The 14,531-nt window shown below is 39.1% G+C and overlaps 1 protein-coding gene across 2 annotated transcripts in view; it reads left to right on the forward strand.

The window, feature by feature from the left end:
• Positions 1-14,531, forward strand: part of MYOM1 (myomesin 1) — a 127,563-nt gene that overhangs the window by 27,489 nt on the left and 85,543 nt on the right. For both annotated transcript variants that reach the window (XM_089678160.1, XM_089678168.1), the window contains 2 exons: positions 12,708-12,865; positions 14,220-14,312. In XM_089678160.1, the coding sequence (XP_089534286.1) occupies positions 12,708-12,865; positions 14,220-14,312 (251 nt within the window). The remainder of the gene's footprint in view (positions 1-12,707; positions 12,866-14,219; positions 14,313-14,531) is intronic.

A 14,531-nucleotide genomic window follows, 5' to 3' on the forward strand; every position in this document is an offset into this window, starting at 1 on the left:
ACAGTAACCACCCCTGTTTCAGCCAAGAAGAGATAGTGTGCTAATGATGGACTTCTGTTTTTGACCTGTAGTGTGGATATATGTGAAACTACTCCATTGGGTTCCTAAAAATCCATGTGACTGATTGTCTGCTCTATTACTTAAAGTGATACTAAACCCAGGACCCTGCATTCACTATACCTGGTATACACAGAACATGGAAATGCAATTATTTTAGTAAATATAAACTGCTAAATACCTTTGTTCATCAGCGGTTTGAGCAGTCTTGTGACGTCAGCAGAGCACTGGTTAAAGTTTGCAGCAGGAGTTTTCTTTCTTCTCTAGGAGGATGTGAAACCCCTGATATTCTGTCTAGACAGTGCTGATCGGCCCTGTGCTGATCACATGCAACTTTCCAAGAAGAAAAAAAAAAACTCTCTTGCAATACACACTAAACTGAGCATGTGCATGTGACCACGGGTTGAGTCTGTATCAAGTGGTCATTTCAATAAGAGGAGGGGCAAAGAAGAAAGGATCAAACAGTCTTTTTACACAATGCAGAGAATTAACTCCTTAGGTTCCACGGTGAGAATAACCAGCATGCTTTACTGCATATACAGACTGATTTTACTGTTGTAGGTTTAGTAACACTTTTCTGGTTTTAATGCTTACTCTTTTAAAAAAATGAATGCAGCACTTCCTGAAAATGACATTAGTGCATAAATATTACACTCATAAAAATAGTGTTCAATACATATCCACCTTTATTTCAAAAACATGTGAACACACTCAATCTGAAAAAGTCAAAAGGTGCCAAATCAAGCCATACACATAAAAAAGTCCAGGGAATGATGTGAACACACACCGGTTCCAACTAATGTAATAATCATATCACTGCTTTCACCACTCCCCTTATTCAGGTACATAAAGCCAGATCCAATCATTGTATTATAGCATTCTTGGGATGACAAAAGAAATTTTGCACTTTACTCAACCTTTACTCAAATCTGATGTGAAAAGTGTACTGCTGCAACTAATTAATCTGAAAATTCGATTAATAAAATTCTAAATATATATAGTGCGCTATTCCTTTAATTACAAATAAACTAGTGCCAAGTATTCCAATAAATCAACAACTGATCAATACAACGTGCAATAAATAATCAATAAATACATGTAAATTCATATACATATATATATCTAAAAAATAAATAAATGAAAAGTTCCAATTAAATGCTGAAGAAAGTGCTTGGTGCTGCAAAACGTCAGATGAAGTGCTTCAGTGCTCAGGTGCTCTTCAAAAGAGACAAGCAAGCCTCTTACCAGATAGACATGATCTCAAATTATAGAGCTCCAATGAGCATATGTATCATGACGCGGGGCTGGCGCTCTCACAGTCAAACCATCGTTAGAAAAGAAACTGACTGCATCCACCACACTGATATGCGGTCCCACTAAAAATTCAAAAAGGTATCAAATGCCACTCATCGTAATAATACGGAAGGATTGAGCAAGTTTATATTGGTTTATGGTACCTCTTTTTTTTTTTTTTTTCTCTATACCCATTTTGTGTTCCACAATTGGTGTAATGTGCCATCTTACTAAACTCTTATAGTTTACCTCCACCTCTCTCATGCTAATGTTCTCGTGTGTGAGTCTATATATCTTCCTCTGTTTATCCTCATCTATCTCCACTCCCAAATCCCTTTCCCATTTTTCTATATAGCTTGGTTTTAGTTCCGTGACTAACTCGGTGAGAATTTTATACATTTTTGCCGTGCCCCGTTTTCCATCTCCCCGTGATTCCAACAACCTCTCAAACAAGTTCCACTCCTTTCTCCCTCTTATGGGTTTCGGAAGACCCTCAACAAAGTGATTTAATTGGTGATATTTCCACTCATCAATCTTAATAAAAAGTTCCCTTCCACCTTTTTTTAAATCTTTCAATGTTTTCAATTTCTTTCCGTCCATAATATCCCTTAGTTGAATGTCTTCCTTTTTGATCCATTTTCCCATACTCCCCTCAATACCTGGTGGAAAATACTCCATATTCCTTAGTGACATTAATTGTGAATTAAAATCCCAATGCATATACTTGTGTAAATTATCCCAAACCTTTAAGACATTCAATGTAAACACACTCGTGGTTTCTTTTAAGCCTCTACATTGTGCTGGTGCCCATATATTTCTACTCAGGTCAACTCCACTCAGATCATTCTCTATCTTCACCCATCTTTTCCCCCTTATATTGTGTGTCCAATCATAAATTCTTGTTAAAATTACAGCATTATAGTATCTCCTAAAATCTGGCACTCCCAGTCCCCCTCTCTCTTTACCTCTACTCATCAAATCATACGATATTCTAGATTTTTTATTTTTCCATATAAATTTTGTTATCATCTTTTTAATTTCTTTAACCACTTCCTGTCCGGACACTTTTACCCCCTTCCTGTCCAGGGCAATTTTCAGCTTTCAGCGCTATCACACTTTGAATGACAATTGCGCGGTCATGCAATACTGTACCCATATGAATTTTTTACCATTTTTTTGAGACAGATAAAGCTTTATTTTGGTGGTATTTATTCACCGCTGGGATTTTTATTTTTTTTACTATGTAAATGAAAAAGTCCAAAAATTTTGAAAAAAAGTGTTTTTTTTAATAAAATTTTGCAAATAAATAATATTTCATCCTAAATCTTGACCAAAATTTATTCCGTTATTTTTTTAGTAAAAAAAAAAATCCAAATTAGTTTATAACCAAACATTATAATTTTTAAACATTTTTTTTTACATTTTTATTTTATTTTTTTTTATATTATTTTTTATTTTTATTTTTTATTTTTACATACTGTCACCCTAGCAGTACAGTGTCACCATGGTGACATTGTACTACTTGTGGGGGGTGATGAAGATTTTTTTTTTTTTTTTTACACTGATTGCTTTTACACCCATATAGGATGTAAAAGCAATCATTTCTCTTTCTCTCTGTCTGCATTCTTGCAGTCATTGAGAAATTCTGAGTGAGCTGTGATTGGTCACAGCTTGTCACATGGTACAAGGCTGTTGTGAATAGCCTTGTACCATGTGACCTCTGTGATCATGCACAGATTTCACACGTAGTAAGCAATGATGTCACAAGTGACATCTTGCTTACTACTTTGCATGTGATCACTGATTCGCCAATCAGTGATCACATGACCGGGACCTCGTACAGAGGTCCCGTCCGACGATCGGTGTTTCACTGTGTCCGGAGGACACAGCGGACACCGGATCGCGGTGGTGCGCGCTCCTAGGGAGCGCGCACAGCTAGAAAAGGCGGGTGCCGTTTAGGAACGGCAACCCGACCTTGGACTGCCACCGCCCTGCCGTTTATAAACAGCAGGCGGACGGCAAGAGGTTAAAAAATGCTTCTGGGAGTTTTATTGGGATCATTTGATATTTATACAAAACTTTGGGTACAATTATCATTTTTATCAGATTTATTCGTCCTAACCAGGACGGGATTCCTCCTCCCAATTTCTTCAATTCCTCCTTAATCTCGTTTAAAAGGGAAATATAATTTAATTTATACAATTTTGAATATGAAGCAGTAAGTTTAACTCCTAAATATTTTATCTCTCTATCTCTCCATGTAAAAGGGAATTCTTTTTTTTATCTTTTCTTTCTCACTATTCGGGAGATTTATATTCAAGATCTCGGTTTTTGTCGGGTTGATTTTTAAATTTGATATTTCTCCATATTCTTTTAAGCTTTTTATTAAGTTCGGGAGTGTTATCCTAGGATTACCCACATAAAACAACAGATCGTCTGCAAAAGCTGCCACCTTATGTTCCGTTTCCCCTATTTGTATTCCCTTTATATCTACGTTCTTCCTAATTGTTTCTAGTAAAGGTTCCAATGTTAACACATACAATAATGGGGACAGTGGGCATCCCTGTCTAGTCCCATTTGACATCCTTATAGGTGCAGATTTTTCACCATTGACCAAAATAACCGCGGATGGCGTTTTGTACAATTTTCCTATCCATTCCCTCATTCTACTACCTACCCCCATGATCTCTAGGGTGTCCATCATAAAGCTCCAGTTTACTCTATCAAAAGCTTTTTCAGCATCGATCGAGAGAACCACTGCCGGGGTTTTCCCTTTCTTAGCTTTCTGGATCAACAACAGAGTTCTAATTCCGTTATCTCTACCCTCCCTCCCTGATACAAAACCAACCTGATCTCCCTGGATCCATTCTGGCATTAAGTCTTTGATCCTATTTGCTAAGACCTTTGCATATAACTTTGTATCTACATTTAGGAGTGCAATTGGTCTATAACTTGAACATTGAGTAGCATCCTTCCCTTCCTTGTGTATAAGTGTTACATGGGCTTGTAGGGATTCCTGTCTAATCTCCATTTCTCCCCCCAGGGCATTCATATATTCCTTCAACTTTGGTATTAATAGTTCGCTATATTTTTTATAATACCTCACGGTGTATCCGTCTGGGCCAGGACTTTTCCCCACCTTAGTATCTTTTAGTGCTATTTTTATTTCCTCCTGTGTGATTTCTAATTCCAGGGATTTCAATAGATCTTCATCTATCTTTGGTAGTCCTGCATTTTTTAAATATGCCTTTCTTTTTTCTCTGTTCTCATTTTCACTATTATTTACTAAGTTTTGAGACTTAATATTATACAGCTTATTGTAATAGTCCTTAAATACCTTCCCAATCTCTTTAGTAGAGTGAGCCATTTCTCCCTTGGGGTTTCTTATTTTTTCTATGTAATTTCTATTTTTCTTTTTTCTCAGGGCTTTCATTAAATATTTTCCTGGACGATCTCCCCATCTATACCTCTCCGCTGCAACTTTATTGAGTACTCTCCTCCTCTCTTCTTCCATTAATATCTCCAATTCTTTCTTCTTTCCTATTATCTTCTGTCTTATCTCACATGTTATTCTATTTTTATGGATCTGTTCCAGGTCATTTATATCTTTTAAGAGCCCTGTCATTTTCTTACTACTTTCTCTTTTCTTTTTTGCCCCTAACGCATGCAATATACCCCTAATATATACCTTATGGGACTCCCAGACAGTGGCCATTGAGACATCTCCTGTTTCGTTCTCCTGAAAATATCTTTCCATTTCCCGTCTGATCTGCTGATCAGTCTCTTGATCTAATAGAAGGGCCTCGTTTAACCTCCATCCTACCCCTCCTGTCAGTTGTCTCCCCCATCTTACTTTCATTATAACTGGGGCATGGTCTGAGAGAGTCATTGTCTCTATTTCTACTTTAGCCACCCTCTCAATAAGTTGATGTTCTACCATTATATAGTCCAATCTTGAATAAATCTCGTGTGCATTAGAGAAGAAGGTATAGTATTTTTCCTTTCCATGCATTATCCTCCATATATCCACTAGTTGACCCTCATATATCTCCTTCTTCAAGATCCTCATAGACCTTCCTCCCTCTCGTTGCACACGAGAAGTTGTATCCATCTGTGGATCCAGACATAAATTCAAGTCTCCCGCCATTATCAGTCTTCCTTTTTTAAAGTCCCTCAATTTTCTTAATATCCCTTTCAGGTATACCTCTGGTCTCTTATTTGGGCAATAAATATTCGCTATTGTACACTCTATTTCCTGCAATCTACCTTTCAAAAACAAGAATCTCCCCTCAGGATCTGTCTCTCTCTCCTCCACCTCCCACCTTACATTTTTAGCGAACCCAATTGCCACCCCTTTAGCTCTCTTAATTGGGGAATCTGCATAGAACCATGTTGGATAATTTCTAGTATTTAATTTGATATTTGACTTAATCTCAAAATGCGTCTCCTGTAAAAAAACTACCGAGGCTTCTCTATGTTGCAACTCCTTAAATAGCTTAAATCTCTTCCCAGGACTATTCACCCCTTTTACATTATATGTTATAAATTTTATATCTTCCATAATTCTTGAATACATCTCATCCCTATGCAGAGTATTTTTAAAACCTTCCCCCTATACCATCTTTCACCCCCTCCCCCACCACAACCCTCCCTCCTCTCCTCCCCCCTCCCCAGCATCCCCCTCCCCCCTCCCCCCTCGACAACCCTCTTATCCCTCCCCTCCCCCCCCCAACAGGCCTATTTTTTGCCATCTAATCCTTTGTGAGCTTACTGTCACATTTGGATCTTAGCCCTGAGGTAGAACTCTAACCTTGTACGGTTCACCGTCCCTCCATTTCCCTCAATGTTCCCCTTTCCATCCCTTCTTTATTCTTTCTTCTAACTTGCTGCCATTGCTCTTTTCCCTCGGCGTTTTCCCCTCCCTCTAGCACCCAACCTGGAACCCCTACTCTTTGAATGTTAAGTTTGTCACAAAAGTCTCTCAAATCCTCAGGAAATCTCAGGTATGCAGTAACTCCATTCTTCCATCCGATTAGACACATTGAGCCGCTCCATCTATACTGTATATTTTGTTTTTTCATCTGTTCTATTAAAGGTCTCAATGATCTCTTTCTCCATAATGTCTCGGGTGTCAAGTCTGCAAAGATTTGTATATTTTTTCCTTCATACTCAATATTATATCTTCCTTTTATCTTCTTCCATATTTCTTCTCTCTCTCCAATTTTATTAAATTGAACCACTACATCTCTCAGTCTCTCTTCCGCCCGATCTCGTTGGGCCTTTCCTGATCTATATATATTATCTAATAGGAATATCTCTGTTCTAGATCTACCCATAATGGAGTTTAAGATTTTTTGTATCGTCTCTCTTAAATCTTTATCTTGTGTAAGCTCCGGAATTCCTTTTATCCTGAGATTATTTTTCCTGTGCATGTTACCTTGTATCTCCAATTTATATCCCAGTTTTTTCTGTTCTTGCCTATTCTCCATTATCTGATTTTTCAGTTCAGAAAGAATTTGAGCATGTTTATTGATTTTTTCTTCTGTTTCTTCTACTCTAGTCAAGAGATGTCCCAGATCTTTCCGAATAATTCCCATTTCCTGTTTAATTGATTTTTCCAGATTTCTAAACATTTCTGCCATCTCCTTTTTATTTGGGATTTGTAGTTCTCCTTCATTTTCTTTTAACTCTATTTCCCCTGATATTTGTTGGTTATTATCCATTTCCACTGGAGATCTGGCGCTTTTATCCATACTGTTCTCCGTTATACTTTTTTCACTTGCCCCCTGAGTTCTTTCTGGGGTCACATTACCTTGAGATGTAAATTTTCTAATTGTTCCTGATTGGGCGTGTTTGGGGGCATTCCCTTTACTATTTTTGCTCTTCATATTTTTAAATGTATCCAGGTTCTCTTCTTTTAAGCTTTAAGATATATGCTGAGAATAAGTCCTTTAGGTGAGTTCTAATTTCTTCAACCTATTTGGTGGTTCCCCCTTTTTCTCTATATATATTTCTTCTGCCACGCCAAGAAGCTATCCATGAACAAGCTTAATACATAGTCCAGATACTCTCACTCACCCTCCTTCCAGCTGCTTCTCTCCAGTGAGGCTGTCAGCATTCTGGTGTGGCTCTGCTCCTTTTCCCTTCGACTGAGGGGGGGGGAGGGGGGGGGAGGGGGTAGAAGAGGAGGGGGAGGTGGGGGGGGCTTCTCCGAGTCCCTTTTCTTCTCTCTCTCTCCGTTTCACTCCTGGATACCGACAATCATGTGGACCACTCTACCACAGCGGCTTCGATTTCAAAGAAAGCCAGCCGTTTTTCTCTCCTTCCTCTCCTGCTGAGTCGGAGAGCCGGCGTCTCCCCCTGATTCAGGAAGCCAGCCGGCTTCTCTGTCTCCCAGTACTGCCCTTCGGCGGGTCACGTGACTGCCTCCCGTCACCCGCACTCCCAGCAATCACAAGCGAGAGGTTCCCAGCCGTCTCGCCGTCCAGGACTCCCGCAGTTCCGTCTCCTCCGCTTCACTCTCGGGACCCCCCCTCATCCGTAAGTTCTTAGCCGGGGACCTTAGCAGCTTCCATGGGGAACATCAAGGGAAGGAGGGCGGTTATCCTGCGGAGAGCGCTCACATCGCCCTCTCTCACACCGCCATGATTAGGCTCCTCCTCCCTCGAGACTATAGAAGGTCGGTTTATGGTACCTCTTGTGACTGTATGCATCGATGTACTTCCGGGTCTTTTTCCCTTTAAATTGATGCTTCTGATGTCGCACAAGTGATCTCCAATCCCAGAGGAGGCCATTTTTGGGGAAACGCATTGGGCGGAGTTCTTGTGTGACGTCATCACACACTGGCGTGCGTTCTAAGACTGCGGCGGGGTTAATGCATTGAATTGTCTGCTGCCTATCTTACTCACCAGTTTGTAAGTGCAATACTTTATAATAAAACAGTTAGTTTTAATATACTACACCATGCGGTTTCTCTTGTTCAGTCCGTCCATGTTATTATGATGAGTGGCATTTGATACCTTATTGAATTTTCGGTGGAACCGCATATCAGTGTAGTGGATGCAGCCAGTTTCTTTTCCGGTGATGGTCTGACTGTGCGAGCGCCAGCCTGGGGTCATGATACATATATGCTCATTGGATCTCTATAATTTGAGATCATGTCTATCCAGTAAGGGGCTTGCTTGTTTCTTTTGAAGAGCACCTGAGCACAGAAGCACTTTAACTGACGTTTTGCAGCACAAAGCACTTTCTTGACCATTTAATTGGGACTTTTTATATATTTATTTTTTATATATTTATGTATATGAATTTACAAGTCATTATTGATTATTTATTGCACGTTATATTGATCAGTTGTTGATTTATTGGAATACTTGGCACTAGTTTATTTGTATTTAATGGAACAGCGCATTGTAGCATATAGATATATCATCAACCTTAGAGTATATACTATATGCAAAGGTAAAGAGAAGCTTACATAGTGTAAAAGTAGTGTAAAAGTACCCTTTAATAAAACTTTTTTTAAAAATATGCAGCGTCACTTGCAAAGACAAGTGGTCCTTAGCAAGCCATAGATGATGCGATTTCCTTGAAAATCACTCGATTCCCTGAAGCACTATTGGGTTCTGCCGGTGGGGAACCTTCCCTGCCAGCAGAACACAATGATTATTACTGGCGGCTATAGGAAAAAAGCATAACAGTAATTATATATAGCAGTAATTGCATGCAAAAAATCAGACAGGCTGGTTGTACTGAAGTCAATCTATGGATTGACTTCAGTACAAACGGCCTGCCCATAGATGGATCAAATCTCGGCCAGTCCCTGCTGAGATTCGATTCATCTATGGCCGACTTTAAAGTGGTTCTAAAGGCTGAAGGTTTTTAAAAAAATTCCTCCAAAGCAGAAACTCTCAGTTTCACTTATTGAGCTGCTTAAGCAAAAATTTGCTTGAAAAAAATGATCTATGAATATATTTCCTTCTTTCATACGTTTTTATTTTTTGGGGGGGGTAGATTCATTTTTTCAATTTAATGCTGTTTGTATTTCAGTTTTTTTCTTTTTGTTCTTATTCGTGTTGTTTGTTTGTTATTGATTGTACTTGTTTTAAATTTTTATTATACTTTTTCACAGTTTTTTCTTTCTGTGAAAAAAGTTAAATAATGATATACAATAACATATGCATCATTTTGGCAAACAAAACATGTCCAGGAGATTTAAAAAGCACTTCTGTAAATTTTGGGAGTCATTTAAAGCCCCCACTCCCCCAAAGAATAAAAAGCCTGAATTTAGTCTTCATCTTCATTTTCACCAATGCATTTTGCCAAAATGGTGAAATAACAACTTTCAGTTTAGCTGATCCTTAATCAGAAGGCTTATTGTCCGCCCAGGGGTGTCAAACTAGTGGTCCTCCAGCTGTTGCAAAACTACAAGTCCCATCATGCCTCTACCTTTAGTAGTCATGCTTGTAACTGTCAATCTTGCAATGCCTCATGGAACTTGTAGTTTGGCAACAGCTGGAGGGCTGACAGTTTGATACCTGTGTGCTTAGCAGTACAAAGTCATGACTTGCCTGAGATTGGTGCTGAGAGATTTGTCAAATCTTCATTTAGAACAAAGTCCCTATATCCAACATAAAAGTTATCAGTTCTTAGTTGCTATTATGACCAATGGGGACAATTCACTAAGGGATATGTCCCCGAGTATGTTGTAAAATAACGCACAATGAAAAAAAACTGTGTAAATCACTAAGAAACCCTACTTAATATATTGCATGCATTATATTTCCGATTCATGTGATAATTACCTGAAACAGTGCCGTAAGTTCTCGTATGCATATCGCATAAACGTCAATTGCACCAAAAGCACATTTGGGATTCCAGCAATCCGATAAAAATCATTTTTAATTTGATCACACTCCTCACAAGATTTTAGAAAGTTAATATATTTGGATGCTATTACATTGAAACTGAGCAATATATTGGTGAGGAGACATGCCTGCGAAATACCCACTAACGCGCCAGCTACGATCTGATAGGGTGTTTTGCCCAAAAATGTAATTCAGCCAACAATTTAGTCATGGCTGGTATGATATGACTTTGCTGGGTTAAGGGCTTAAGTTACCCTATGAGCTCCTTAATTAGTGCCTTGAATAACTGGAACTTCTGGAGGGTATCAGCATCCTTGTCATTATCCAGCAATGTGCTCTCCCTAAGGCTTCTTTCCTTAGGACCAAGGAAGGACCACTTTCGATCTTCTCTTCTTCTGCATTACTCTAAATTCCAGAAGATTGCATTCAAAGGACTCCATCTTCTGTGCTATGCAGTCTATCAGTCTCCAGAGGCAACTCTTGAGTGGAATCTAGCTGCCACCTGATCCAGATTGCACTTTCCTGCCTAATTTTTAAACCAATCCCTGACCTCCTAAACCAGGTCTGACAATTGCCATACTTATCGCAAGCCTGGACCACTACTTAATTACCACATTTATTTATTTCCTTCTGTGAATTGACTTTAACACCTTTATATGCAGTATTTACTAAGCGTTTTTGCTTTTTGTGGTAAATACTGCATACAAGCAATAGTGAATTGACATTTTCATTATTACATGCGATATGTGGTCACATGACCAACATACAGTGCCTTGAAAAATATTCATACCCCTTGACTTGAAATTTTCCACATTTTGTCATGTTACAACAAAAATGTAAATGTATTTTATCAGGATTTTATATGATAGATCAACACAAAGTGGCACATAATTCTGAAGTGGAAGGAAAATTTGTATTCAGACCCCTTTACCCTGATACCCCTGACTAAAATCTAGTGGAACTAATTTCCTTCAGAAGTCACCTAATTAGTAAATAGAGTCCACCTGTGTGTAATTTAATCTCAGTATAAATACAGCTGTTCTATGAAGCCCTCAGAGGTTTGTTAGAGAATATTAGTGAACAAACAGCATCATGAATGCCAAGTAACACACCAGACAGGTCAGGGATAAATCTGTGGAGAAGTTTAAAGCAGGGTTAGGTTATAAAAAAATATCCCAAGCTTTGAACATTTCACGGAGCACTGTTTAATCCATCATCTGAAAATGGAAACAGTATGGCACAACTGCAAACCTACAAAGACATGGCCGTCCACCTAAACATACAGGCTGGGCAAGGAGAGCATTAATCAAAGAAGCAGCCAAGATGCCCATGATAACTCTGGAGGAGCTGCAGAGATACACAGCGCAGGTGGGAGGATCTATTCACAGGACAACTCTTAGTCGTACACTCCACAAGTCTGGCCTTTATGGAAGAGTGGCAAGAAGAAAGCCATTGTTAAAAGAAAGCCATAAGAAGTCCCGTTTGCAGTTTGCGAGAAGCCATGTGGGGGGACACAGCAAACATGTGGAAGAAGGTGCTCTGGGCAGATGAGACCAAAATTTAAATTTTTGGCTTAGAAGCAATACACTATGTGTGGTGGAAAACTAACAGTGCACATCACTCTGAACACACCATCCCCACCGAGAAACATGGTGGTGGCAGATTCATGTTGTGGGGATGCTTTTCTTCAGGGACAGGGAAGCTGGTCAGAGTTGATGGGAAGAAGGATGGAGCCAAATACAGGGCAATCTTAGAAGAAAACCTGTTAGAGTCTGCAAAAGACTTGAGACTGGGGCAGAGGTTCACCTTCCAGCAGGACAACAAACCTAAATATACAGCCAGAGCTACAATGGAATGGTTTAGATCAAAGAATATTCATGTGTAAGAATGGCCCAGTCAAAGTCTGGACCTAAATCCAATTGAGAATCTGTGGCAAGACTTGAAAATTTCTGTACACAGACACTCTCCATCCAGTCTGACAGAGCTTGAGCAATTGTGCAAAGAAGAATGGGCAAAAATTTCATGCTGTAGATGTGCAAAGCTGGTAGAGACATCCCCAAAAAGACTTGCAGCTGTAATTGCAGTGAAAGGTGATTCTACAAAGTATTGACTCAGGGGGGCTGAATACAAATGTACGCCACACTTTTCAGATATTTATTTGTAAAAAATTTGAAAATCATTTATCGTTTTCCTTCCACTTCACAATTATGTGCCACTTTGTGTTGGTCTATCACATAAAATGCCAATAAAATACATTTACGTTTTTGGTTGTAACATGACAAAATATGGAAAATTTCAAGGGGTATGAATACTTTTTCAAGGCACTGTAATGCATCCCTTAACCTTTAGTGAATTGTCCCCATTGTCACACTGATTTTGTGCATTTTCATTTGTTATTCTCTAGACATACTGTAGGTATATATCCATATAACCCATAGCATTATTGCTGTATACTGTTGCCTTCAAATGTAACTTGCTGTTTTTTTCCAGCTAGAAGACACTGAAGAGTTTCACAAAAAGATAAATGAGGACACACTGCTACATGCTCCTGTCTTCATCATTAAGCCTCGTTCTCACACCATCTGGGAGACACAGACTGTAAAGTTTCATTGCACAGTGAGTGGATGGCCAGAGCCACGAGTCACATGGTATGCGCTCTTTAATGGGTGTCCTGATTCTTATCAGTTATGTCTGAAGGCCTAGCTACAGCTTACTCTACCATATGATCAGGTGTTCATGCTAAAATGTTGTTTAAATTGGCATTGATCCTAATTCACAAAAGCATAATGTATGCTGCATTGTCATCACCATGGCTTATTTGCTTGTTATCCTTATGCGTAGTTGATTAAAGATTTTTATTCACTAGAAGTGTCTCAGTGCAGATGAGCTGAATTTACTGTATGCACATTATTTCAATAATTGTTTTGTGGTGCCTTGACTTGAAAGTCAATCCACAAACATTCTATTCTGTGTTTTTCTCTTTAAAGCAGAGTTAGTCCAATGACATCACAGGGAACTCCATCCTTAGTGTTCCCCGGGCACATAATATTGTCCCAAGTGTGGGAAAACAGATAGTACTCAATAAGGAGTTTGAGCAGTGAGGATGGAGGACTATGTTCCTTCATCCTCTGACCTACAAGCACTGGATCGAATGCTGTGGAACATTTTGGGACATCGATGGAATCAGGAAAGGTAGATATTACTTAAAAACAAAACTATAATTAAGTATTTTTAATTGTGTCTTATTGTGGTGGACTGGTTTGCATCTCTCTATAAGAAGTTCACATACACACAAACTGTTCTGAATTAAAATGCACCTACTGCATATACAGTAGAACAGGAGTCTCCATACTTTCTAAACACAGGGCCAGTTTGCTGTCCTTCAGACTTTAGGGAGCCAGACTGTGGCCATTGGGATTGGAAATTGTTTTGGTGTAAGTGGCAGTAAGCAGTGCATCTTTGGTATAAGGGGTAGGAATAGTACCCCATTGTTTGTGCCAGTGGGAGGAATAGTGCCCCATTGTTGGTGTTAGTGGGAGAAATAGTTCCCCATCCTTGGTGTCAGACGGAAGAATAGTGCCCTATTGTTGATGTCAGTGGCAGAAATTAGGTCCCATTGTTGGTGCCAGTAGGTGGAATATCGCCCCACTATTGGTGTCAGTTGGATGAATAATGCCTCATATCAACGGGAGGAATAGTGCCCCAAGGGCCAGATAAAAGCAAGCAAAAGGCCACATATGGTCACCGGGCTGCAGTTTGGAGACCACTGCAGTAAATCACTGCATCGCAGCATATATTGCTAGATAATTGATGAAATTATGATAATTGACCAAGCCTCCAATTCTCTGATTTTATTCTCTCCAACTTATATTTACATGATGCCTTTGTACTGTATAAGATACATTATTATGTGCCCCATTCATTTCTGGCTGTGCCTTTTATACAAGTATAACAACAATGTTCCTATCAATGATCAAGCTTATCCTGATGTCTTTTATACAGGTATAAGAATAATGTCACTATCAATGATCAAGCTTATCCTGATAAATACAAGATTGAAAGTGGTTATGGCCTTCATTCACTGGAGATATACAAGTAAGTAATGAGCACAGCTTAAGCTGCAACTAGATGCACATGTACTGTATGAACATACAAAGAAAAAGAAGGAAAAATCCTGAATACAGTGGGTATCTGTGTTTGTTGCTTATTGTTAGATAATGCAAGTATGCAATGAATGTTCCATACTGTGGTGTTTCCACTGACAGATTACACGCATCACCTGTTTGTCACTCATAGCAAATAAACCTTTATGTC

The sequence above is a fragment of the Staurois parvus genome, unplaced genomic scaffold (genome assembly GCF_062004578.1).
Source record: "Staurois parvus isolate SC_StPar_1 unplaced genomic scaffold, SC_StPar_1.0 ptg000015l, whole genome shotgun sequence".
Lineage (NCBI taxonomy): Eukaryota > Metazoa > Chordata > Amphibia > Anura > Ranidae > Staurois > Staurois parvus.